General features: G+C 49.7%; 1 protein-coding gene across 1 annotated transcript; it reads right to left on the reverse strand.

Moving 5' to 3' along the window:
• Window positions 1-166: 166 nt before the first annotated feature.
• Window positions 167-27657, reverse strand: ODAD4 (outer dynein arm docking complex subunit 4). Its single transcript, XM_030839852.3, has 12 exons — window positions 27469-27657; window positions 25665-25796; window positions 25260-25410; window positions 24558-24619; window positions 23925-24090; window positions 22385-22609; window positions 22003-22210; window positions 16399-16485; window positions 8888-9084; window positions 5289-5389; window positions 3585-3669; window positions 167-926 (listed from the first exon to the last, which is right to left on the reverse strand). The coding sequence occupies exons 1-12, from the start codon at window positions 27580-27582 to the stop codon at window positions 505-507; spliced, it is 1950 nt and encodes a 649-aa protein (XP_030695712.1). The 5' UTR covers window positions 27583-27657; the 3' UTR covers window positions 167-504.

Raw genomic sequence — 27657 nt, forward strand, 5'->3', positions numbered from 1 at the left:
TGGGGAGGAGGACCGCATTTCACACCTTGGTCACATTCTGGGTCAGGCCTTGTTTGGGGGGTCTCCGTGTTTCTCACCTAATCAGAACATCAGAGTTCTGCTTGGAAAGTGGTACCCCATGCCCACTCATTCATTCTCTAAGGCTCTTCTGAGAATGGGTGGGGGTAAGGAGGCAAAATGACAGACTCAGGGTTTGTAAGAGTGAAAGATGCACATTTAAAGGGAAAACAGTAATAGAAAGAGACAGAGGTGACCTGTGGGACCCAGTCCACATGTTTTCCTATTAGAGACAAATCTCAGCTTGAAGGTCCAGTTTAATAAGATCTCCGTGGTCCCTGTGAACACCAGCCTCCTGATCGTAATGCCTACTCGATGGCTTCATTCGTCTTCCTTTTCATCTTTTTCCATTTTTTCAGAATTTTCTGTTATTTCCGGTTCTCTTATTTCTCCCGATTCTGTTTTCCCCAGTGCTCTGGACCCTCTTCTGCCGATTTCTGAAAGTGTCTACTCTAGTCCTTCGGACTCCCTCGTGCTTGATTCTTCTGAGAGGTTTTGGTCCAGTTCTGAAGGCCTCCTGTAAATTTCTCTTGTTTCCCCTCTGTTCACTGCTGTTAGTTTCCTGCCTGCTTCTCCAGATTGTCCCTCGGCAACATCTCCTGGACCTCCCTCCATCGCAGCTGGTTCTTTTCTCCTTGAGGGGCTGGCTTTTTCTACTTCTTCTCTCTGCCTATGTTCTTCTGGTCCACTAGCTGTGATCCCCAGGGTTTCCTTAGACAAGTCACCTTCGGTCTCTTTCTCACTCTCCATTTGCTCCCGCTCGCACTGCTTCATCACCTTCTCGGTGACCTTCTCGGGTTCATCTCTCATTCTCATCGTTTCCTTCTCCTTTGCCATCACTGTTATACTATCCAACGTAGTGGCATCTTCTGAAAAACAAGAGAAAGGAGGGAAGAAAGGTAGAAGTTTGTCCGTCTCCGGGCCTGGGGGAACCCCAGCCTGTGGGGGCCTGTGTTTCTAAGAGACAGCACCCCTTTCCAAAATGAGAAAAGGGATCATCATTTACTGAGCACCAGCTCTGTTCCTGGCATCATGTGAGCAACACAGATTATACCGTTCAGTCATCAAAAAATTGCATAGTGGGGCTTCCCTGGTGGCGCAGTGGTTGAGAGTCCGCCTGCCGATGCAGGGGACACGGGTTCGTGCCCCGGTCCGGGAAGATCCCACATGCCGCGGAGCGGCTGGGCCCGTGAGGCATGGCCGCTGAGCCTGCGCGTCCGGAGCCTGTGCTCCGCAACGGGAGAGGCCACAACAGTGAGAGGCCCGCGTACCGCAAAAAAAAAAAAAAAAAAAAAAATTGCACAGTGTTACTGATTCGAGTTTGCAGTCGAGGGACCTGAGATTGATAAAGGGGAAATCACACACGATGGTTACATTGCAAATAAATAACTGGCAGAGCCAGGATTTGAACCCAGGACAGTCTGCCCCCAGACCACATTCTTTCTTTTTCCCTACGAGAACTAGCACAGGTGCTGGGAAAGGACAGAGGCTTCTCCTCCAGCATGCCCATTCTGCATTTCCCTTCGTCCCTGGGAAGCATATTCATCATTTGTTGGGAGGTTCCCCGTAAAAATGTGAGCAGATTGTGGTGGAAGTTCGGATGGAGAGCAATTTTACAACCCAAGGGATCTTTGCTCGTTGTTTTTACCAGCTACAGAGAAAAGTTACCAATCCCTTCCTGAGTCTCCTTCCACTTCCTGGAAGTCCTGGTTTCTAAGCCGCCTATAGGGGCTCTGGGTTCAGAGCAGGAAAATGACGTGGTTTGGCCAAGACACATGCAATGCTGCCACCTGCTGTCCGGGAAGGGAAGTGCCCAGCAGCGGCCGGCCTCAGGGCCTTCCGGAGGAGTTTTCAGGATGCCTTTCCCAGCACTCCGTCGGCCAAGGGAGGAGGATGCTTGGAGCATCTGCCACTTCCCTGCTGTACCCTTCACATTATTGCTTCTGTGGCTTCTGAGCGCAGTTCCAAAGGTGTGTGGAGGCAGAGGCAGATCTTCTCTGAGGGGATCTGGCCACCACGTGGCAGGTGCTGGATAATAAAAGGCTGTCATCTGCCTGCTCAGGTGCCCAGAAACCCCGTGCCCAAATTCCCGCTGCTGTACCTGGATCAGAGAGGGTTTCAGCCTCGGTGCCTGCAAGGGGCTCTGTCCCCCGAGGAGCCCGGAGCCCCAGCCCCAGCTACCCTTTACTGCGATCTGGCTGGAGGGAGGGCCCCTCAGAGGGGCAGACAGAAACTGCACAAGCGTGGGAAAAGCATGGGTTCCAGGGGTAGGCTGCTGGAGACTGGAATCCGCTGTGGGACTTTAACCCCTCTGCCTCCATGTCCACACCCGTAAAATCAAGCACGGAATACTTATTTCTTAGTGCTCTGGGATCAGAGGAGTCGGTATGTATAAAGCTTAGACGAGCGCCTGGCATGCAGGAAGCACCGAGTGGGGGTCAGCTTCTCTTATCATCCCTGCCCCTCTGGGGCCCGTCCCTGGTCCCTGTCGACTCCGTGGGGCCTGGAGTCCCAGCCACTTCCTCTTCCCTCACTCCTTTCATGGGAGCCAGTCAGACAGCCTAGAGCAAGGCGGGGGATCAAAGGCCTCTCTACTCCCTGGAGCCCTCGGGAGAAAGAATGTGATAAGGGCTAGACCGGCCAGCAGGAGCACAGCCCTGCCACCTATGCACCTCAGCTGGCCCTTGGGTCCCCTGCCCCGACCCCTGCGCTGCCCACTGCTGGCCCTGAAGACCAGCTGCCGGCAGCAGGGGAGCGTGTGGCTCTGAGTCAGACTGCTGTGTGACGTGGGCAGATCATTCAGGCTCCAGTGCCCCCAAAACAGTACCTACCTCCTAGGTGGTGAGGACCGAGTGAGATCATTCTGTCTAATGCTTAACCCAGTGTCGGGCCAGTGGTTAAGAGCCCCCACAGTGTAAGCTACTGTCATTCCACCTCTGTGTCTGCTCCTGCTGTTTCCCACCGGAAATGCCCTCAACCTTCCATCTTGTATCTGGAAAATGCTTGGGCATCTTTTGGAGCCTGAAGCAGAAGATTCTCCCTCTTGGAAGCATTCCCTACCTCCCCACAGAACTGGGAGCGCCCCTGCCCGGGCCCTCACAGCAGAGCACTGTCCCCCTGCACAGCAGGCTCCGGTGCAGGAGCCCTGGTCGCTGGCAACTCTAATTGCCTGGCTCTCCCACTGGGCTGTGGGCTCCTCCAGGGCAGGGACCGAGCTTCTGTCTCCTCCCAAATCTCACACCTTCCTGGCACGTGACAAGCGCTCAACAAATAGTTGATGAATTGATTAAAGAAATACGGGAGTACTGAAGAAATAGGGCAGACAGCACAGGTTCTGACCCCAGCCCGAGGTCTCCCTCTCCTGTCCCAAGAAAGGCTGGGGTTGGTGGCGGCACTGAAATCAGAATACTTGGTGAGCAGTGCCAAGCCCCCAACCGAAGGAATGGCAGGAAAGCATGGCGAAGACTGCCAGAAGGAAAGCAGAGGGAGCGTTCTGAGGTTGCCGTCTTCGGGGCCCCAGAACTCACCTTTCTCCTTCTTATCTTTGAGTATCTCCCTGTAGTTGGTTTTCTTCAGCTCTTCAATGATGCACTTGTTGACATCGTCCAGGGCCTGTGGGTGGCAGAGGAGCTGGTGAGCTCTCTTAACCCCGTGTGACCTGTCGTTTCCCCACCCAAGCCCCAGCGCCAGGAGGCAGGGCTGTGCAGAACCCTGCCCCCTCCCCTTTCCCCTGGCTCTTCTGAAGACTGCCGCCCTGAGGTTAGTGGATACTATGCACTTGGAACTCCCCACACTAAGTGGTATGAGAGATAGCGCGGCTTGCAGGCAACTCAAACTCATTTCCCTCGGGCTCAGGCCTGTTCTGGGGGGTTGCGTCTGTCTACTGAGTCCCACCTTTTTACCTAAAGCTTCTCTTGGCTTCAGCCAGCGTAAAAGAGACAAGGCAAGCCCTTCAGCCCTCAGCCAGGCAGCAAGCCACGGAAGGGACTCAGCCACACCCTGTGGCTGGGGGCTGGCCTGCCTTCCGGGGGGCTCCCACGGTGTCTGCAGGACGCCCGGGGACCTGGAACTCAGCCTGTGCGCATCTTGAGGGCAACTCTGCCCTCTTCGTCGCAGCCCTCCCCCTGACCCCCCCACCAGGGCAGAACACCACTAGACACTCAGGAAACGTCTGCCGGGCCTGGACTCTCTTGTGCAGCGCTGGTCTGCCCCCCTCGTATGCTTTCCTGCCTGGAGATGCCATTCCGGGGGGTGAAAGGTCAGGGGCCTGATCCCATGAGGAGCCACTTAGGGCCGTGGGTCCATTTGGCTTGACAGGCGCTTCTCTTTGCCTCCTTTCAAAACCTGCCCAGCCTCCAAGGCGACCTCAAACCCTCCTTGAGGGGAAAGGCCCAGCCCTGCCTACCCACTGAGGCTCTCACGCTGCATCCCCTGGTCCCTGTCGCACGGGTCAGGAACGAGGGCGTTGCGTTCTAAGCTTCCTGTAGACACCCCACTTCCTGAGGGCCGGGACCACGGTCGTCACCTTTGGTGCAGTGATGGGAAGACTTTAGATCTGCACCGTGTGGTACCCAGAGGCCTCACGTGGCTATTGGGCACTTGAAACATGGCTGGTGTGACCGAGGAACTGAACCGTAACTTTTACTTACTTTTAATTCCTTTTACTCTAAATGGCTGCCTGACGAAGCAGCGCAAGTGGGTGAGGCCATCACGCTGATTTCTTACTGACTCCTGGGGGGGGGGCGGGGGATGGGGGGGCTGGTACTTTTCAAACCGCAAGTCCTAAAATGTGCTTAGAAGGGCTCAGCCGGCATTAAAGAAAAGGAATGAAAATAGAACAGAGTAGGAAATAGCGTACATAGTAAAGGTAAATATATTTTGTGAAACTTTCTATTTTTTGTCTGTTTTTTCAAAGAAAAATATGTGTATTGAGGTGAATTCTCTGGCAGTCCGGTGGCTGGGACTCCGAGCTTGCACTGCCGAGTGTGCGGGTTCGACCCCTGGTCTGGGAACTAAGATCCTGCAAGCTGCGCTGCAAGGCATGGCCCCAAAATGAGAAGTTCACAGCATGGGCACTGGCTGGGCTGCTGTATAAACTGATGGCGGTAACAGTGGAAAGCCACTGCCCTACCCAGAATGTGCCCTGCGGTTGGGGGGTGAGAAATATCTGGGGCTGAGAGCCCGGGGGGCCCACCCAGCCCCAGAGCCGGCCCAGCGGGGAAGAGGCTCACGTTGATGATGGCCTGCTGTGCCTGGCTGTTATGGACGAGCTTCGCTCTCTCCAGGGCCTTCTCAAAGTTGTTCACTGCCGACTGGAAGTCTGTCAGCTTCACTGAAGAGCACGAGGGAGACAGGTAGATTGTGACATTGTGTGCTGCACGGTGCGGCTGCCCTGCAGGTGCCAGCGGCCCTCGCGAGCAGCCCCAGGCGGGCAGCATCTGGGCCTCCCAGCACCACCCTTTCCAGACATTCCTGGGTCCCCACCCAGGACATTTCTGGTCCTCACCGCTAAGGACCAGAACCTGAGAAGCTGAGCCTTGGATGTCAGGTGCAAAGAGTCAGTGAGGGAAGGGGTCTGTGCCCACATCATGCATCTCCAGGGGGACAACTCCATCTTGCCCCACCTTTAGATTGTTCCAGAAAAGATCTTTTTTTTTTTTTTTTTTTTTAACGTTCACTCAAATTTGTTAAGAACACTGTGGAGACCAAACACATCTGGACGGGCTGGCTGTGACTCGTGGGCCAGCGGCTGGGACATCAATGCCCACGCTGGTACAATCCGAACCCAGAGAGGAGGCAGCTCCCCCGAGCTCACTCACCGGACAGGTTAGTGCTGGGCCAGGGATGACGGCCTATGGACTGATTGACTGCCCTTGAAAAGAGGTTAATTTCAGGAAGGACGGAGAAAAGTGCTCACCTGCCAGGGTCTGGGAACGCCACACTCCACTTTCTTTGCACACCACTGCTTCCTCTTATCACTGAGGACCCCAAGATCCACCCCTCCCCATGAACTGCTTTGGGATCCCCGGGGAGAGAAGGGCCTTGTGTCCATAAGTCAAACGGCAAAAGGCCTTATATCTGAAAAGCAATTCTAATATAGTTCTGAAAGTCTGTGGAGTCACAGTGAATGAGGTCAATACATATTTCTTTTTCAAACACACATTTGAAAAGAAGGAAAGTCACTGTAATCCCTCAGAGACCACCCTGAATAAATGTCGATGTCATTCGGACACCGCAGGTCGGAACAGGAGTCATAACACTTACGGGAGTGACGCAGTAAAGGCCGTTCCTTTTAACTGAATCTATAACCTGGAGTTAGCTTCATTCTGGGGGCCCTTTTCCTCTTCTTTTCCCCCCTCTGTGTATCCACAAATCTATACATTTATATTTACATTTTCGTTGAGCCATAAATCGACTTTTCTAAGGATTGTAATTGTTTCTCATCTGTGTTAGAAACACTTACGGGAAGCTGACGAGAGGGCAGGAAGGAAGAAATGAGTGTTTCTGGAGTGCTCGCTATATGCTAGCTCTAAGTGCTTACACGCCTAAGTATTACCTTATTTCTTCACACCAACCCTCTAGGTACCTACTATTGATATAATCATCCCTATTTACAGAGGACGAAACTGAGGCACAGGGTGGCATTTGCCAGGAGGGCCCAGAGCCCAAGATCTGCCCGCTCGGCTGTGTTGCCTCTACAACCCAGTGGCTCTCGGGCTGCTGCACTCGATTGGATTTTTCCACCCTAGAGTGGGGAAACTGAGACCGGCAGTAAGTGGCCTGTTTCTCCAAAGGCCCTCAGGGCCTAATAAGACCTCCAGTGGTTAGGACTGGGTGCTTTCACAGCTGGGGTCTGGGTTCAATCCCTGGTTGCGGAACTAGGATCGCGCAAGCCCTGCTGCACAGACAAAGAAAGAAAAGTCCTCACAGGAACAGGAAAGAGTTCTAGGAAAAGACACAGTAACCATGTCTTCCCCAGTTTACAGTTTTCAAGTGGTTTTCTCTATGTTTTTAGGAAAGAATCTACAAGACGTAACGAGGCCCAGGAGGCCCTGTGGATCTGGCCCCTCACCAGCCTCCTCTCTCCAGACTTTCCTGGCCCCCAGCAGCTTGACACTGATCTCCTTCAGTTTCTTAAATCAGCCAGACTCCTGCCCACCTCCCTAAATGCGGTCCCTTTGGCTGAAAAGTTCTGGCTTCAGATCTTGGAACAGCTGGTGCCTTTGCATTCTTAATGTTTCTGCTTAAACGTTACTCCTCAGGCATGCGGGCAGGATAGTTACCAGTTTTGCTCCCTACTGTATGCCCAGCTTTGGTGCCTAGAAGGTGCCAGGTAAGCATCTGTGATGTGAATAAGTGAATGTGTGGTAAGGCCCCTGATCAGAGCACCTATCACGCTTCCTCCTTCTCTGGGGTCAGCTGTGTGCCCGGAGCAGGGCAGCTCAGCACAGCGATTAGAAGCCCGAGCTCCACTGCTTGCTTATTACTGTAAGCTATTTGTTTTTTAAGTTCATATTATGAAACATTTCAAATATACAGACAAGTCGGAGGAATAGTATCACGAGCCCCCATTACTCATCACCTAGCTTCAAATATCATATGACGTCACTTGTATGTGGAAGCTTAAAAAATGATACACATAGGGCTTCCCTGGTGGCGCAGTGGTTGGGAGTCCACCTGCTGATGCAGGGAACACGGGTTCGTGCCCCGGTCTGGGAAGGTCCCACGTGCCGCGGAGCGGCTGGGCCCGTGAGCCACGGCCGCTGAGCCTGCGCATCCAGAGCCTGTGCTCCGCAACGGGAGAGGCCACAGCAGTGAGAGCCCCGTGTACCGCAAAAAAAAAAAAAAAAAAAAAAAAAACCGCAGGAAGAAAAAAGATACACATAAACTTATTTACAAAACAGAAACTGACTCACAGACTTAGAAAACAAACTTACCAAAGGGGAAAGGTTGGGGGGAGAGATAAATTAGGATAAATTAGGAGGTTGGGATTAACATATACACACTACTACATATGAAACAGATAAGCAACAAGGGTCTACTGCACAGCACAGGCGACTCTACTCAGTGCTCTGTAATAACCTATATGGGAAAAGAATCTGAAAAAAGAACAGACCTATGTATACGTGTGACTAAATCATTTGGCTGTACACCTGAAACTAACACAACATTGTAAATCAACTATACTCCAATATAAAATTTAAAAATTGTTCAAAATACCAAAATATCACCAATCTTGTTTCATCTGTTCCTCCTCACCCCTGCCCCTTGCTGTTTTTTAACAACTTTATTGAGATGTAATTCACTTAGTATAAAATGCACCCGTTCGAAAGTATACAGTTCAATGATTTGGGGTAAATTTATAGGCTTGTGCAATGATCAGCACAACCCGATTTTAGAACTTTTCCATCACCCTAAAAAGTTCCCTCACGTGACCTGGGGCAATCTGCTGAACCCCGTGGAGTTTCCGTTTCCCCAACTATAAGAGGACAATGATGCCTCCATCCCTGGCTTGCATGGTGATTAGGTACAAGAAGGCACACGTAAAGGCTACCGAGGCAAGAGGAGTGGAGCTGTTTTCATGACCACATGACACTGTGCTGGTCTGCAGATGACTTCCTCAAGGGCAGGGCAGCTCTCAGGGGCCCCCAAGCCCTACCTGAGCTTAGCTTAAACTAGGCACTACATACGCTGGTCAAAATGCAGGGGTTTAGCCCCACTCTCAGAATCGGAACTCTCAGCGCAGGGATACACTGGGATGGTAAGTTCAGGCCACGGGATTCCCGGCCCTGACATGGGGAACGTAGGGTGGTCCTCATGGGGCCCATACCTTGTGCCTGTGCCACCAGAACACCGGCGTTCAGCTGCCACTCGATGTCCCCTTCTTCCTCGGCGCACTGCAGGGACTTCTCACCATAATTCTGGGCCTGCCAGGCCTGGTCCAGCTCCAAGTAGCAGCGGCCAATCTCGTGGAACAGCCAGGTCTTCTCCAGGGTGCTTTTGGCCAGAGGGATCTTCTCCTCCCATCTGGGGACACAAGAACCAGGGTCGGCTCCTTCCGCTCAGGCCCTGCACTCGGCCATAGGAGGCCGGGCTTCCTACTGGTGGCAGAAGAAAAACTGTTCTCCAACTACCAGTCCTTTTAGAAACGGGGGTGGAGCTAACAAGCATTCACATATTTTTAAACTACCAAAGTTATTTTGGTACATCTATGGGACTGGCTTTGATGATGCAAGGGTTGAAAATAATGTTTGTAAAACAGGATTTGAAATAACATAATAACATTTAAGAATATTATTAAGCACATGTAAGAGAAAATCAACACAGAAAAAAGACTGGAATGAAAAAACAAAATATCAATAAAAGTAAGAGCAGGATTAGAATTAGTATTTGTCTTTGGGTGGTGGGACTGAAGACTTTTTCTTTTACTTTTCTATATTTTCCAAATTAATATTTTAACATTAAGCACGTATACTATAAAACGTTTTATTATAAAAAGATACAGCGATTGGTTCAAGAGGGTGGAGTAGAAGGACGTGCTCTCACTCCCTCTTGTGAGAACACCAGAATCACAACTAGCTGCTGGACAATCATCGACAGGAAGACACTGGAACTCACCAAGGAGGATACCCCACATCCAAAGACAAAGGAGAAGCCACAATGAGACGGTAGGAGGGGCGCAATCACAATAAAATCAAATCCCATAACTGCCGGGTGGGTGACTCACAAACTGGAGAACGCTTATACCACAGAAGTCCACCCACTGGAGTGAAGGTTCTGAGCCCCACGTCAGGCTTCCCAACCTGGGGGTCTGGCAACGGGAGGAGGAATTCCTAGAGAATCAGACTTTGAAGGCTAGTGGGATTTGATTGCAGGACTTTGACAGGACTGGGGGAAACAGAGACTCCACTCCTGGAGGGCACACACAAAGTAGTGTCTGCATCGGGACCCAGGGGAAGGAGCAGTGACCCCAGGGGAGACTGAACCAGACCTACCTGCTAGTGTTGGAGGGTCTCCTGCAGAGGCAGGGGGTGGCTCTGTCTCACCGTGAGGACAAGGACACTGGCAGCAGAAATTCTGGGAAGTACTCCTTGGCATGAGCCCTCCCAGAGTCCGCCATTAGCCCCACCAGATAGCCGGGTAGACTCCAGTGTTGGGATGCCTCAGGCCAAAAAACCAACAGGGAGGGGACCCAGCCCCACCCATCAGCAGACAAGTGGATTAAAGTTTTACTGAGCTCTGCCCACCAGAGCAACAGCCAGATCTACCCACCACCAGTCCCTCCCATCAGGAAACTTGCACAAGCCTCTTAGATAGCCTCATCCACCAGAGAGCAGACAGCAGAAGCAAGAAGAACTACAATCCTGCAGCCTGTGGAACAAAAACCACATTGACAGAAAGATAGACAAGATGAAAAGGCAGGAGCTATGTACCAGATGAAGGAACAAGATAAAACCCCAGAAAAACAACTAAATGAAGTGGAGATAGGCAAACTTCCAGAAAAAGAATTCAGAATAATGATAGTGAAGATGATCCAGGACCTCGGGAAAAGAATGGAGGCAAAGATCAAGAAGATGCAAGAAATGTTTAACAAAGACCTAGAAGAATTAAATAACAAACAAACAGACATGAACAATACAATAACTGAATTGAAAACTACACTAGAAGGAATCAATAGCAGAATAACTGAGGCAGAAGAACGGATAAGTGACCTGGAGGACAGAATGGTGGAATTCACTGCTGTGGAACAGAATAAAGAAAAAAGAATGAAAAGAAATGAAGACAGCCTAAGAGACCTCTGGGACAACATTAAACGCAACAACATTTGTATTATAGGGGTCCCAGAAGGAGAAGAGAGAGAGAAAGGGCCTAAGAAAATATTTGAAGAGATTATAGTCGAAAACTTCCCTAACACAGGAAAGGAAATAGCCACCCAAGTCCAGGAAGCACACAGAGTCCCATACAGGATAAACCCAAGGAGAAACACGCTGAGACACATAGTAATCAAACTGGCAAAAATTAAAGACAAAGAAAAATTATTGAAAGCAGCAAGGGAAAAATGACAAATAACATACAAGGGAACTCCCATAAGGTTAACAGCCGATTTCTCAGCAGAAACTCTAAAAGCCAGAAGGGAGTGGCACGATATACTTAAAGTGATGAAAGGGAAGAACCTACAACCAAGATTACTCTACCCAGCAAGGATCTCATTCAGATTCGATGGAGAAAACAAAAGCTTTACAGACAAGCAAAAGCTAAGAGAATTCAGCATCACCGAACTAGCTCTACAACAAATGCTAAAGGAACTTCTCTGAGTGGGAAACACAAGAGAAGAAAAGGACCTACAAAAACAAAGCCAAAACAATTAAGAAAATGGTAATAGGAACATGCATATTGATAATTACCTTAAACGTGAATGGATTAAATGCTCCAACCAAAAGACACAGGCTTGCTGAATGGATACAAAAACAAGACCCATATATATGCTGTCTACAAGAGACCCACTTCAGACCTAAGGACACATACAGACTGAAAGTGAGGGGATGGAAAAAGATATTCCGTGCAAATGGAAATCAGAAGAAAGCTGGAGTAGCAATACTCATATCAGATAAAATAGACTTTAAAATAAAGAATGTTACAAGAGGCAAGGAAGGACACTATTTAATGATCAAGGGATCAATCCAAGAAGAACATATAACAATTATAAATACATATGCGCCCAACATAGGAACACCTCAATACATAAGGCAACTGCTAACAGCTGTAAAAGAGGAAATGGACAGTAACACAATAATAGTGGGGGACTTTAACACCTCACTAACACCAATGGACAGATCATCCAAACAGAAAAGTAATAAGGAAACACAAGCATTAAATGACACAACAGACCAGATAGATTTAATTGATATTTATAGGACATGCCATCCAAAAACAGCAGATTACACTTTCTTCTCAAGTGCGCACAGAACATTCTCCAGGATAGATCACATCTTGGGTCACAGATCAAGCCTCAGTAAATTTAAGAAAATTGAAATCATATCAAGCATACTTTCTGACCACAATACTATGAGATTAGAAATCAATTACAGGGAAAAAAAGGTAAAAAAACACAAACACATGGAGGCTAAACAATACATTACTAAATAACCAAGAGATCACTGAAGAAATTAAAGAGGAAATCAAAAAATACCTAGAGACAAATGACAATGAAAACACGATGATCCAAAACCTATGGAGGCCGGGCTACTCCACCCTCTTGAACCATGGGATGCAGAAAAGCAGTTCTAAGAGGGAAGTTTATAGCTGTACAAGCCCACCTCAAGAAACAAGAAAAATCTCAAATAAACAATCTAACCTTACACCTAAAGGAACTAGAGAAAGAAGAAGAAACAAAACCCAAAGTTAGCAGAAGGAAAGAAATCATAAAGATCAGAGCAGAAATAAATGAAATAGAAACAAAGAAAACAATAGCAAAGATCAATAAAACTAAAAGCTGGTTCTTTGAGAAGATAAACAAAATTGATAAACCATTAGCTAGACTCATCAAGAAAAAGAGGGAGAGGGGCTTCCCTGGTGGCGCAGTGGTTGGGAGTCTGCCTGCCGATGCAGGGGACACGGGTTCGTGCCCCGGTCCGGGGGGATCCCACATGCCACGGGGCGGCTGCGCCCGTGAGCCATGGCCGCTGGGCCTGCGCGTCCGGAGCCTGTGCTCCGCGGTGGGAGAGGCCGCAGCGGTGAGAGGCCCGCGTACCGCAAAAAAAAAGAAAAAAAAAAAAAAAGAGGGAGAGGACTCAAATCAATAAAATTAGAAATGAAAAAGGATAAGTTACAACGAACACCACAGAAATACAAAGCATCCTAAGAGACTACTACAAGCAACTCTATGCCAATAAAATGGACAACCTGGAAGAAATGGACAGATTCTTAGAAAGGTATAACCTTCCAAGACTGAACCAGGAAGAAATAGAAAATATGAACAGACCAATCACAAGTAATGAAATTGAAACTGTGATTAAAAATCTTCCAACAAACAAAAGTCCAGGACCAGATGGCTTCACAGGTGAATTCTATCAAACATTTAGAGAAGAGCTAAACCCACCCCCTTCTCAAACTCTTCCAAAAAATTGCAGAGGAAGGAACACTCCCAAACTCATTCTATGAGGCCACCATCACCCTGATACCAAAACCAGAGATACTACAAAAAAAGAAAATTACAGACCAATATCACTGATGAATATAGATGCAAAAATCCTCAACAAAATACTAGCAAACAGAATCCAACAACACATTAAAGGGATCATACACCATGATTTATCCCAGGGATGCAAGGATTCTTCAATATATGCAAATCAATCAATGTGATACACCATATTAACAAATTGAAGAATAAAAACCATATGATCATCTCAATAGATGCAGAAAAAGCTTTTGACAAAATGCAACACCCATTTATGATAAAAAGTCTCCAGAGAGTGGGCACAGAGGGAACCTACCTCAGCATAATAAAGGCCATATACAACAAACCCACAGCAAACATCATTCTCAACGGTGAAAAATGGAAAGCATTTCCTCTAAGATCAGGAACAAGACAAAGATGTCCACTCTCGCCACTATTATTCAGCATAGTTTTGGAAGTCCTAGCCACGGCAATCAGAGAAGAAAAAGAAATAAAATGAATACAAATTGGAAAAGAAGAAGTAAAACTGTCACTGTTTGCAGATGACATGACACTATACATAGAGAATCCTAAATATGTCACCAGAATACTTCTAGAGCTAATCAATGAGTTTGGTAAAGTAGCAGGATACAAAATTAATGCACAGAAATCTCTTGCATTCCTATACACTAATGATGAAAAATCTGAAAGAGAAATAAGGAAACACTCCCATTTACCATTACAACAAAAGGAGTAAAATATCTAGGAATAAACCTACCTAGGGAGACAAAAGACCTGTATGCAGAAAACTATAAGACACTGATGAAAGAAATTAAAGATGATACCAACAGATGGAGAGATATACCATGTTCTTGGATTGGAAGAATCAATATTGTGAAAATGACTATACTACCCAAAGCAATCTACAGATTCCACGCAATCCCTATCAAATTACCAATGGCATTTTTTACAGACCTAGAACAAAAAATCTTAAAATTTGTATGGAGACACAAAAGACCCCGAATAGCCAAAGCAGTCTTGAGGGAAAAAAACGGAGCTGGAGGAATCAGACTCCCTGACTTCAGACTATACTACAAAGCTACAGTAATCAAGACAATATGGTACTGGCACAAAAACAGAAATATAGATCAATGGAACAAGATAGAAAGCCCAGAGATAAACCCACGCACCTATGGTCAACTAATCTATGACAAAGGAGGCAAGGATATACAATGGAGAAAAGACAGTCTCTTCAATAAGTGGTGCTGGGAAAACTGGACAGCTACATGTACAAGAATGAAATTAGAACACTCCCTAACACCATACACAAAAATAAACTCAAAATGGATTAGACACCTAAATGTAAGACTGGACACTATAAAAGTCTTAGAGGAAAACACAGGAAGAACACTCTTTGACATAAATCACAGCAAGATCTTTTTTGATCCACCTCCTGGAGTAATGGAAATAAAAACAAAAATAAACAAATGGGACCTAATGAAACTTAAAAGCTTTTCCACAGCATAGGAAACCATAAACAAGACGAAAAGACAACCCTCAAAATGGGAGAAAATATTTGCAAACGAATCAACGGACAAAGGATTAATCTCCAAAATATTTAAACAGCTCATGCAGCTCAATATTAAAAAAACAAACAACCCAATCCAAAAATGGGCAGAAGACCTAAACAGACATTTCTCCAAAGAAGACATACAGATGGCCAAGAAGCACATGAAAAGCTGCTCAACATCACTAATTATTAGAGAAATGCAAATCAAAACTACAATGAGGTATCACCTCACACCAGTTAGAATGGGCAACATCAGAAAATCTACAACAACAAATGCTGGAGAGGGTGTGGAGAAAAGGGAACCCTCTTGCACTGTTGGTGGGAATGTAAATTGATACAGCAACTATGGAGAACAGTATGGAGGTTCCTTAAAAATCTAAAAATAGAACTACCATATGACCCAGCAATCCCACTACTGGGCATATACCCTGAGAAAACCATAATTCAAAAAGACACATGCACCCCAACATTCATTGCTGCACTATTTACAATAGCCAGGTCATGAAAGCAACCTAAATGCCCACTGACAGACGAATGGATAAAGAAGATGTGGTACATATATACAATGGAATATTACTCAGCCATAAAAAGGAACGAAATTGGGTCATTTGTAGAGACGTGGGTGGATCTAGAGACTGTCATACAGAGAGAAGTAAGTCAGAAAGAGAAAAACAAATATCGTATATTAATGCATATATGTGGAACCTAGAAAAATGGTACAGATGAACTAGTTTGCAGGGCAGAAATTGAGTCACAGATGTAGAGAACAAACGTATGGACACCAAGGGGGGAAAGCGGCGGGGGTGGGGGGGTGATGAATTGGGAGATTGGGATTGACATGTATTAAACTTTTATTTAAAAAGAAATATATGTATTTTAATGTAAAAAAGATACAAGTGGGTAGGTAAACACTCACAGGCCTGTGTCTTTTGGCAGCTAGACACCAGGGGCCATTCGGGAAACCATATGACGTGGAACAGAAGGCTCTGGTGATCAAGTCTATTCCAGTCAAACCACGAAGGCCTGAAGGACAATTTCTCTCTGTGTGGTCAAGCCCGCTCCCAAGTCTCCCTGGGGCTGAGTCACCCCACTGGAGCAGGTCACCAGCCCCAGGGCTGGACATGGAAAGTCCAGAAGTTAAGCCCTCTGGAGAGCTCAGACTCCATTCCCAGTGACCCCATGTGACTGCACAGAGGGACAGAATAACCGCTGAAGGGCTCCCAGAAGTCAATGGTCCACCTGGTCCTGAACTTGCCCAAAGTAAGGGTCACCTGGAGTACTTGTTAAAGTCAGATTCCTGAGCTCTAACCCAGACCTGGAGAATGAGAATTTCCAGGGGAGAGGCCCAGGAATTCATACGCCTAACAAGTGTCCTCAGTGACTCCTGTCACTGGGAAATTTGGAGAAAATAATGATTCTATTCTATTAATTAATTTAACTGATGAGCCACAGAGTTTACAAAGTGGCTTGCCCCTGGTCGCTGAGCACAGCCAGGAGCCAAACTCTGGTCTTCTGATGCCTCTTTGCCTGACATCCTGCCCCAGCCTGGGAGTCCAGTGGGAGGGTGGGATGTCCTGGCCCCAGAGTAGGGAGGGGACAGTCCCGGGTCACTCACGTGTCAATGGCTTGCTGGAATTTCCCAACTCTGGCAAAAACCCTGCCAATGTTGTCCAGGGCCCTGGACTTGGCATCAGGAAGATCACTGTGGGGAAGAAGCAAGACAAGGCCATTCTAGGCACTACGGAAACTGAAAAGAAGGCAAAGACGGGCCAGTTGGAGGGACGATGCCCAGGCTGGCAAGGCTGCGGTACCCAGGCCCTCTTGAGCCCTGTGGCCGGGAACGGACATTATCGGGACTTTTCCGGAGGGCAAACAGGCAACAGCTTGCAAAGATATCTCTTTGGTCCAGCAACTCCCCTTCTAGGAATTCACCTCCAGAATATAATGTAACAAGGACACTCAATAGAGTGTTGTTTGTAGTGATAAACAGTGGAAGCAATCTGAATTCAATCAGTGCAATTTTTTGTGTACGAAAAAAGTCCCTGATATATTAAGTTAAAAAGTCAGATTATGGGAGCACATACAACGTCCGTTGCCCCACTAAGTGTTAAAAGTGAGTGTGCGGGCCTGAAGCAGAAGCTGTGCTCAAAGCTCTGACGATGGAGGAAGGGGCCACGAGCCCGGGAGTGCAGTAACTGCAGCTCTAGAAGCTGGAAAAGGCAAGGAAACAGATTCTCCCCAGAGCCTCTGGAAGGAGTGTGGCCCTACCAACACCTTGATTATGGCCAGGGAAACTGCCTTCAGACAGCCAACCCCCAGAACTATGAGAGAATAAGTGCGTTGTTTTAAACCACCAAAAAAATAAGTAAATAAATTAAAAAGCGGGCATTTTAAAAAGAAATGGAGAATCTAAATCTAACTATTAACAGTGACTGCCCAAGGGAAATGAGAGTATGAAGGAAACTTTTAATTTATCCACATAATCTACATTTTTTTTTCAGTATTCACGTGTCATCAGAAAAGTGATGAATATATTTCCATAAATGGGGGGGGGAAGGGATGGAGGGGGAGTTTGGGGTTAACAGATGGAACTATTATGTATAGAATGGATAAACAACAAGGTCCTACTGTATAGCACAGGGAACTATATTCCATATCCTATGATAAATCAGGTGGAAAATAATATGAAAAAGAATGTATATATATTTATAACTGAATCACTCTGCTGTACAGCAGAAATGAACACAACATTGTAAATCAACTATACTTCAGTAAAAAAAATTTACACCTTAAAAAAAAAGGTATTTCCATAAAGAAAAGGCAATCGCTCCCCCCTACACTGGTTCTTTACTATTACCATATTACCATATGAACATTCGGATCTGTTAAAAAATACCTCTTTCCCAACAAATAAACCAAGAAAGCCCTCCCCCAACCGCAGCCCCCTCCCTCAGCATCCCTCCCTGACTCCCTCCCTTCTCAGGCAAGCTCCCCTTCTTCCCTTCGCCCCTCAGCCCCTGGCCCACAGTGGCAGACTTCCTCGTCTTCCAGGAAACCCTGCTCTGATTTACTCTCCCCACCGTGGCCGCGCTGCCTTTTAAATGCAAACCTGACCAAGCCATCCGTCTACCCGCGGACATACCCACATCTGTCTGCAGTCTCAGCGAAGCTCTGTGTGTGCAGGCAAAAGGGAACAGCCTCAGTGTCTGTCCGCAGGGATGCAGTTACCTACGTGCATACTGTGGGTGCCGAAATACCTTTCTATGAAGCTATTCGAAGAATGAGACATTCCTTTCCAAGGCACGTTCTTTTTTAAAAAACCACATAAGTGAGTCACTTCTGTTTTAAAAATCCTACGTACGTGTACGTGCACATAAATATGTAGGTAAATACATTGCAAAGGGGCCAGGGGGACACATCTCAACGCGGCCCTGGGGAAGCGAGGGAGTGTGGTGTTGAGGGCTGTGGGGAGACTTAGCACCACACAGCTCTGGGTCGAGCACAAGGCCGTGGATGGGTGTGAAAACAAAGCCCTCATCGGCCCTCACTCCTTCCGGCTAGGTCCTCCCTCCTCACTCCCCACAGGTCCTGGCCCCCCTGCCCAGCACACGAGCCGCCGTTCCCCCAGCCCTCCACCCCTGCCCTGTCCCTCTGCCTAGGGAGTCACCCCTCTTGTCCTATCTTTTCCTTCCCTCCTCCCTGAGGCCCCCTCAGCTCCTCTCTCTTCAGCGTCTGGGCCACGTTTACTGCTCTGATGTCAGCCTCCCCTTCCAGAGTGGGTGCTCTTTTCCGGTGTGAATAGACAAGTTGAAATACGTTACTTTGTTCATAACAATAATGTGTACTGTTATCTTTGACAGTGGTGGGACTGAGAAAGCCTGCCATCCAGTCATCCACAGAGTAATCAGAGAAAGGAATTGAGGGCTGGGGTCACTGAAGAAGCTGCTCAGACAAGTCGGGATTTGAGCTGCGCCTGGAAGGATGGTGGGCTTTGGAGGTGGGGGCAGGGTTGATTCCACTGAGGACACCCGTGGGGCGCACAAGTGAGACTCATGGGTGAGACTGGCGGCCCGGGGACTTCCCTGGTGGTCCAGCGGGTAAGACTCCAGCGCTCCCAATGCAGGGGACCTGGGTTCGATCCCTGGTCGGGGAACTAGATCCCGCGTCGGGGAACTAGATCCCGCATGCATGCCGCAACTAAAAAGATCTCACATGCTGCAACTAAGACCCAGAGCAGCCAAGGAAAAGAAAAAAAAGACTGGAGGCCCGTTTGTGGATGTTGCAAAGGAACTAAGCTTGTTTAAGGAACACCTCTGTTTGCTTCATCAGCCAGTTAGCGCACATGCATCACATGCCCATTACGTGGCAGATGCTGGGAAGAGAAAGGGAGTAGCAAAGTCCAAGGTCTACGGGGCAGGCGAGAAACGTACGGCGTGTGGAGAGGGAGCACGAGGAGGGCTGCTAAGTCACTCTGGGGCACATGGTGGGCTTCCCCCTAGAAAAAACCACTTCTTTACAATTTGAAGGATGGGGAGGAGGGAGCTGACGAAGAAAGGGCTGGCAAAAGAGAAGGCTGAACAGAAGCAGAGCCGAGAGGTGCTGGCCAGGGCTCAGGATGCCCAAGGGCCCGGAGAGAGCCTGGTCAACCGAGGTCAGGGTAAGTCAGGTCAGGAAGGACGGTCTGAGCTGAGCAGACCCGGGCGCTGGAACTGTCTCCCGACCACTGGCTTTGTTTTGCACAGAAGGGCCAGCTGGGCGGCAGGAAACCCAGGTCGGAGGAAACAGGCAAGAAGTGAGGAAGGTCTGGACTGAGTTGTGGGAGGGAAAGAGAGAAGGGAATGTTTTAATTTACTTTTATTTTAATTAATTATTTATTTTGGCTGCGTTGGGTCATTGCTGTGCGCGGGCTTTCTCTAGTTTCTCTATTCTTCATCGTGGTGTGCGGGCTTCTCATTGCTGTGGCTTCTCTTGTTGCGGAGCACGGGCTCTAGGCACACAGGCTTCAGTAGTTGCGGCGCGTGGGCTCAGTAGGTAGTTGTGGTGCACGGGCTTAGTTGCTCCGCGGCATGTGGGATCTTCCCGGACCAGGGCACGAACCTGTGGCCCCTGCATTGGCAGGCAGATCCTTAAGCACTGCACCACCAGGGAAGTCCGGGGAATGTTCTCTTGATGGCAGGAGGAGGCGTGGATGGGCCACGGCGGGCTGGCGTGAGCGGTGAGGGGAGGGAGGTGTCTGGGAAGCCACCTTGGCTCCTTCCTGGGGACTGAGTGGCCACCAGTGCCATCTTCACGGATAGGGGGCCCTGAAGCAAGAGATTTGGCAGGACGATGAGGGGCTCCACTTTGGACATGTTAAATTTGGGGCTCCTGTGGGACATCCAAGTGGAAATGCCTCGGACTCTGTTGCATATGCAGGTCCGGAGCTCAGAAGGGAGGCAAGAAGTAAAGATTTATGTCTTTAGGGCACGGGAGAACGTTGGATCCAAAGTACTGTATATACTTATTTAATCCTCAAAATCCCCATGAGTTGGTATTATTATGCCTTCATTAGAGATGAGGAAACTGAAAGGGTCAGCAACTGAATCAAATCCACACTGCTTCTAAGTGCCAAAGGCAGGAATCAAATTCAGGTCTGTCTCCAAAGCTGGTTGTTGTTTGCTTGTTTTCTACTCCTGGAATGGCCAACATGTGAGATTCCTGCTCAGCGCGGTGAGGGCAGGTGAGAAATGAGCTGGGAACGGACGGACGGCTTCTAGGACTCGGACGAGCAAGGGGGAGAACACAGGTGGCGGGCGTGTTCAGGAGATCCGGTTTGGCCCAGAAGGGTGGACTGACATTGGAGGGCTGTGCAGAAGTGGGTTCCGAGAGGGCCCTGAGTGCCAAGTGAAGGCATTTGCTTTTAACCTGCAGGAGGTGAGGGCCCAAGGCCTGTGTGTCAGCAGTGGAAGGACAGTCGACAGGTGAAAATCAGCATGTCTCTGGAGGTGACGTGTGGGAGCAGCTCGAGGCAGGGAGAGGTGAGGGCTGACCTGAGAGGAAGTGGGAGGATGGGAGGGACTCCCCTGGCGGTCCAGTGGCTAAGACTCTGTGCTCCCAATGCAGGGGGCCCGGGTTCGATCCCTGGTCAGGGAACTAGACCCCGCATGCCACAACTAAGAAGTCTGCGTGCCACAATAAGAGATCCCACATGCTGCAACTCAGACCCAGTGTGGCCAAAATAAATAAATAAGTTTTTCAAAAGTTAAAACAGAAATGGGAGGATGGGAGACTGAGAGAGGCTCAGAACAGTGGGGTGAGTAGAACCGGGCAAGAGAAGGTCACAAATGACTCCAGAGGTTAGAACCAGGGTGCCCAGAAAGCGATGGTACCCCTGAGAGGGGCCATCAAGTCTCGGGAAGAGCTGGTTCCCGAGAACCAACACAGTAGTCATCACGGATACGCAGCGCTGTTCTGAGATCTTCATGTAAACTTCTGCATGTCGCCCTCCCTGCTACCCTATCGGGTAAGGGCTACTGTTTTGTCCATTTGACAGAGGAGACCCAGGCTGCAAGAGGTTAGTTAAGTGCCTGCCTAAGGCCCCACAGCTGGGAGGTACAACTTCGAAGCCCAAGCTCTTAGTCAGTGCCATGGTTTCCGAGGCCCTGCTTGATCCAACCCCTACCTGCTTGGTCCAGTCTCCTCTCGGCCTTAAGCTCCCTCCTGCCTACCTCTGGGCCCTCCCACAAGCCAAGTGTGTCCCCAACACCCAGTCAAGTCCTCCTGGAATACACTTTTCGTAGCACCGGGTCCTGTACTTTTTCCTTATGACACTTATCACAGTTGCAATTTATTAGCTGTGTCACTTTTTGTTTTATCTCTGCGGGGAAATGAGCCTTGTGTCTGGTCACTGCTGTGTTCGCAATGCTAGCAACATCTGGCATGTCTGGAGTTGATGAATGCTTGTGGAGATGACATAAAAATAAAAATATCCCTAAGAGCCAAACCACTGGGAGCTTCTTGGAGTCTGGGGCCACTACCTTCCTTTTGTGGCAAAAAAAAGCTGACAGTCTAGGCGTGCCCTTGTCCTGGGTAGGTGGCTCCTCCCTCTGGGGGAATCCACCTCAGGCACGCAGGGCAGAAAGTGGGAGCTCAGCCACCAGCAGCCCTGGCAAAAGGCCGAGACGTAGCCCCCGCCCCAGGCCTCGGCCGCTTGGCCTTCCAAGCCCTTGCAGGCACTCACTATTCCTTGGCGATCTCCAGGTCCTTCCTGTGGCTCTGCAGGGCTGCCACCATCTGCCCCAGCTCCATCTGGGCGTTCCCTATGCAGCTGTGCAAGTTTCCAACCAGTTCGTCCTTGTTGGGCACCTCCTCTTTGTTCCATTCCAGAACCTTCTTCAGCACTTTTTCAGCTTTCTGAAGGCTGCCTTCAGCACTGCCGCTGGTCAGCACTGGGAAGGGAGAGAGGCAATATGGAGCGGGGAGCAGCCCCCCCACCGGATGACAGGGGGGCCCACTTCCCCCTCCAGATTCCATCCACAGGCCAGCGAAGCCAGGGGCTCCTGCTGCCGTGCGGCTCTGTCCCCACCTGGCCACAGGCCCGCCCTTCTGAGAACACCACTCACACATGTCAATGTCCTCCAGGCTCTTGAGGATGTAGCGGGCCGCCTGTGAGGGCCGGCGCTTGCGGTCCCCCAGCCGCTTCTCTTGCATCAGTTTCCTGTCCCGCTCCCTGGCGTAGATGGGCTTCTGCTGCCTCCAAAAGTCACTGCGCCTGTCCAGGTAGTTGACGCCCGTCATGATGAGGTCCTCCACGGTCAGGCCGTGCTTGATGGTGCCTCTGATCAGGTCTGTGGGCAAGGGTGTGGGGAGGCGTCTAAGGGGAGTCACCTCCTCTTGGCTCAGGGTCTCCCTGTGGGGACCTCTCCCTGGAATTGGGGGACAGTAATGAAAGCAAGAGCACATGGGTGGGACAGTGGGTCTAACTGGGTCCAGACGAGGCCACAGCCCCCTTCTTGAGGCACTCTCATGGCACAGGGCTTCGAGCATAGGCCCCTTACGACAAGACATGAGGAGCTAGCAGAAGCAGCAGCTGGTAGACAGCTTTCTGAAAAGCTCCCAGCCCTCGCGGCTCCCTTATTTCAAGCTGTGTCCTCACAGAAGACAAAGTAGAAACGCACAGCCTGCTCCAGGTCGCCAGTGACAAGCAAGCCCCCAGGTGCCAGGTGTGACAGTGCAAGCCGGGACCCGGAGGGGCATGCCCGAGCTCTGCCCACCTGCCTAACCAGAGGTCAGAGCTGGGAGCAAAGCTGCAAGGCCACTTGGGTAATGCTCCGGCCACCTCTTCCTTCCATGGAAGCTCCTCTGCAGGGAGGGAAGCATCCAGGCCTGTTACAGAGGAGTTGTGCCAGCAGTGAGGCTGCCCCTGAGACGCACCCTGCCGGGAATCCTACACAGGACCTTGGGAAGTCAGTTCTGGAGAAAAGGCATTGGCTTCAAGGGTGACCCCTGCTCAGGCTCAATAGCTAATGGCAACACTCCCACCACCCATGTTTATAGGAGACAGTCATATAATGAATGTCTAATGAGGAAATAGGCTCCGTCCTATCTCCTCTCCCTGCCAGCATGGTGTGGTGGGAAGAGTGCTGCACTGGAGGTTAGGAGGCCTGGGCTCTGCTGCCAACTCCACCACTAGCTTGCTCGTCACCTTGGACAAGTTACTCCCCATTCGGGCTCTAATAAAAGGAGGGATTAGAGAAGATGAGGTTTTAGGACATTATGGTTCCACGGTCCTAGGATTTCCCTTCTAGCACCTCCAAGCTGGATTCCTTTGCCCTCTGTACAGACTGAAGGCTCAGGGGATCCCCCTCTGGGGACCGCAGTGGTAAATCTTCGACGTTCCCTCCCAGGGTACCATAGCACTTAAGAGCTCTGGTTCAGAAACTGGACTTCTTGGATTCAAATCCGAGAGCCGTGTCACTGAGTTACTTAACCTCCCTACGCCTCAGTTTCCTCATCTGTAAAATGAGAATGGTAGCAAAACCTTTCCAGAGGAACGTGTCGGCAAATATCCTTTGAAAGGCTCTGCCTCTGGCTTATACGTTAAGCATCCACCCCAGATTTCCTTCGCCCCGAGTTCCCTGTTGCAAAAAAAGTGTCTGAAACCTTCATCCAACAAGAGCTTCTCCAGATACTCCTTGTCCACGTAGAGCTCGCCCAGGAGCTGTCGGATGGTCTTCTCGCTCTTGAGCGAGCCCTTCCGCTTGGACTCTCTCTTGGGATGGTGTACGAGCTTTCTCACGGGATGAGGCTTCTGCTGGGCTTTCACGCTCTGGGAATACGGAGCAATACCCAACAGAGCCTGAGAAAGGAGCCTGGAGCACCCAGCCAAGGTCCCCTGAGCCTGTGATCCCAGACCGCTCCCTCCAGGACCTCCGTGGGCTGAGAACCATGGAGTGTGTCTGGTCCAGGAACAGCTACACTCCCAAAACCCCTCAGGAGCTGGGGCAGAATCTCATGACTGCCCGCACTGGCCAGGAGCTCATCACTCCCAGGCACGAGGGCCGTTAAGACTTGTTTTTTTATTGGAGTATAATTGCTTTACAGTGTTGTGTTAGTTTCTGCAGTACAGTGAAGTGAATCAGCTCTATGTATACCTATATCCCCTCCCTCCCAGCACTGCCCCATCCCACCCCTCTAAGTCATCACAGAGCACCGAGCTGAACTTCCTGTGCTCCTCAGGCACGTGTGGCCTCTGCCTTCCGAAGGAGATGATGTCAGAGCAGCCAGGGCCCTTACCTCCGCCTGCTTGCTTATGAAGGACAGGTCCCCTTTGTTCTCCAGCTTAATAGAAGAAGGACCTGCAAGGACAAAAGCTGGGGCTCAGGTCGGCCGGGCCCCCAGGCACAATCTATCACATATTTTATGTGGAAATAGTTGCCTTTGGCAGGAGGATGGTGGAAGCTGGCTAGCAAGCAAATGGTTCAACACTCTCCTAGGAGTCAGGCAGCCCCCACTAGCCTAAGGCCACAGCAGGCCCTGGGCACCAGGGGTGCTCTCCACTTCCACACTCTGCCACCCACAGTGGCAAGCTCTCCACCCACCCCCACCCCCACTAAGCTGATGGGCAGAGCCAGCCCTTGGTGCGTATGAGGTAAGGGAGGAAGCCAGGGACCGGGGAAGGCTGGGCTCAGGACCTCATTCTACCCTATGACACCAGGCCAAAAGAAGCCCTACTCGTCTGTCTTGGGGTGAGTAAAATGGTGCTTCTCATCTGGCTTTGGAGAGAACCAGACACTGCAGTACAGCGGATCGGGGGACTGGTCTTCCCAGTGGACAGTTCCTAATCCTCAAGGAAATCATGAGCAGCCAGATCCACGCTTGGGACTCCCTGTAGCCCTTCCGGGGGTGGCTGCCCACCCAGTGCACCTCGGGCCTTCCCCCAAACCTAAGGATTCCAGGAGCCTCCTGGATAAGGGCAGAGGCCTCACGGTCACTCACTTCCCACTGAGTTGTTGATGGCTTCCTGGGCTTTCTGAATTCCAACTCTGAATTCCCGATCGGGCCTCAGCTTGTAGCCTCGATGATAGAACACCAAGGCAAATTCAAAGTCTCCCATGGTGTACAGGGTCTCTGCCTTTTGTAAAATCCCCTGAAATGAGAGCAAGTCAAATCAAGGAGGGCAGACGAGGCCTTCTAGGACTCAGGTGTGGTGGAACAGAAGGGTCCCTGGCTTGAGGATAAATGTTGGGATACAGGGGCAGAGAGCCAGGCAAGTAACCTAGGAAGGGAAACGGCAATCGACTCCAGGCAGTCTGGCTGGTTCTTCAACCAGTACTAATCAGAGGCTGCTGCAGCCGGTGGCAGTGATGAAGAAAGAGTGAGTCCTCCCACCCTTACGGTCACCTTGCAGAAAGTCGGGTCGCCCTGGAGTGAAGCCTCAGCGTCTGCCAAGGATTTCTCCAGCTCTCCCATCCTGAGGAAGCACTTGGAGCGGGCAACCAAGCAGTTCTTATCTCCATTCTGAAGGTGAAGAGCCTGAGAAAGAAACCACTCAGATCAACGGGCACCAGGCAGGGTGAGGTAAGAAGCCGAAACGGACACAGCAGCCCAAACCCTCCTGCCAGAGTTTCAAGGGCACTCCACAGGCCAGCAAACAGGTCTTTGGATCTTTCCAGACTAAAAGCAGCACCACACCGATCTCCGCTCAGTCAACTAGGTTATCTGCATGTGGCTCATCTGGAACAAGGTGAAATCACAAGCTATCGTGGAAACCACTGTTTGAGAAGCGAGAACATGCTACCCTGTGGGTATTCGGAATTTCTCCTAGTGTCTGGGATGCCTCCAGTCCACTCAGAATCATAGGGTGTTTGGTGCATAAAAATTCAACCATGAGCCCGTAAATGGCTGCACAACACATTCAAAATACTATTCGGAGGCTAAGCCTTCTGGAGGCTAACAGAATGGGCTTTAGACAATCTGCAACTTGGTTATCCATTCCACGTGCCCTCTCTTCTTACATAGCTTATTTGAGAATGAATCACTATTTCAGGGGGTTAAGATGAAAGTACCGAGAAAATGGAAACTGTGATTTTGGCCCTAAAGTGGCAGCGAATGCTTCCCCTCCTCCCCATGTCCTCCCTTCTCTTAAGATCATTACCATAGTCTGCAGTGTACTGTCCTTCCTGAGGCATCAGACGGTACCCGCCCCTGTCTAAGACCTTCCCACTTTTCCAGGAAGACGAAGTGGCTACTTTCTTTCCTAGAAAAGCCCACTTCTCACCTAAAGCTGTAGGCCCCCAGGATGTTCTTTTCTCACTACCTGAGCTTCTCCAGGATGAAACAGGATCCAGAAAGAGGAGAATGCGCGGGGCAGGGCCCCTGAACTTAATTGTTGGCCCATCCGATCAATTATTTTTGGTTTTAGGATGTGGTTGGTGATGCAAAGGGCCAAAAGACTCTAGGTAGCAGTTGAGAAGCTTGACTTTAGGGGGAGCCTTCGGACTGGTTACAGGGCTATCCTACCACTCACTTTGTACCAAGCGGGCTATTTGTTATAAAAGAAACAGTCATAAAAACATACAAAAGCTTATTTGGGAGACAGTACAGTAGAGTATGGTGGTTAGCACCTCAGCACTGAAGTCTGAGTGCCTGAGTTTGAATCCTTCCTCTGCCACTCGTTAGTTCAGTGATCTTGGGCGTGTGACTCGACTTCTATATCAGTTTCCTCATCTACAAAATGGCGTAATAACAGCACCTCCCCCATAAGCTTGCCACTTAACAGTACGCCTGGTATCTTAAAATAGCACTCAATCCCCTTAGGGTCGAGTGAAGCTATTTATACTACAGTAAAGTTTTACGATGTTAGTTATTCACTGACCACCTTCCAGAAGCAACCGTGTGCCAGACTTCACTTCTGCAAGCAGCGTCCCAGCCACTCTCCCAGCCAGTTACGGGAAACTGAGGAAGGAGGCCAATCGCGAAACATTTGAGTAAAAAAGTAGGAGACGAGGTCAGTGTTAACACAGAGGTTGGTTACTAACAACCAGGCAGAAGGCAAGTGGGAATTGGTAGAAAACGGCCAAACAGGGGCTTATCTGTCACAGATGTGCATCAATCAGTAACACTGGAATAATGGAAACAATAGGGTGGTTCAGGAATCATCAGGACCTCAGTGATGGGTGGCTGATAGGTTCGGAGCGCGACTCACGTTGCTGAAGCTATGGGCGGCTTTAGCGAACTCCCCGCACAGATAGAGCCGCTCGCCCTCCGCCATGTAAGAGGTGAAGGTGCTTGGCAGGCCTTCAGTTTCTGGGTCCGCCATGGTGACGCAATTCGGAGACGATGAAGCGGAGAAACGGAGGAAAAAAGCCTGAGACCGTCTGTCTGGCTTGTGGAA

The sequence above is a fragment of the Globicephala melas genome, chromosome 20 (genome assembly GCF_963455315.2).
Source record: "Globicephala melas chromosome 20, mGloMel1.2, whole genome shotgun sequence".
Taxonomy (NCBI): Eukaryota; Metazoa; Chordata; class Mammalia; order Artiodactyla; family Delphinidae; genus Globicephala; species Globicephala melas.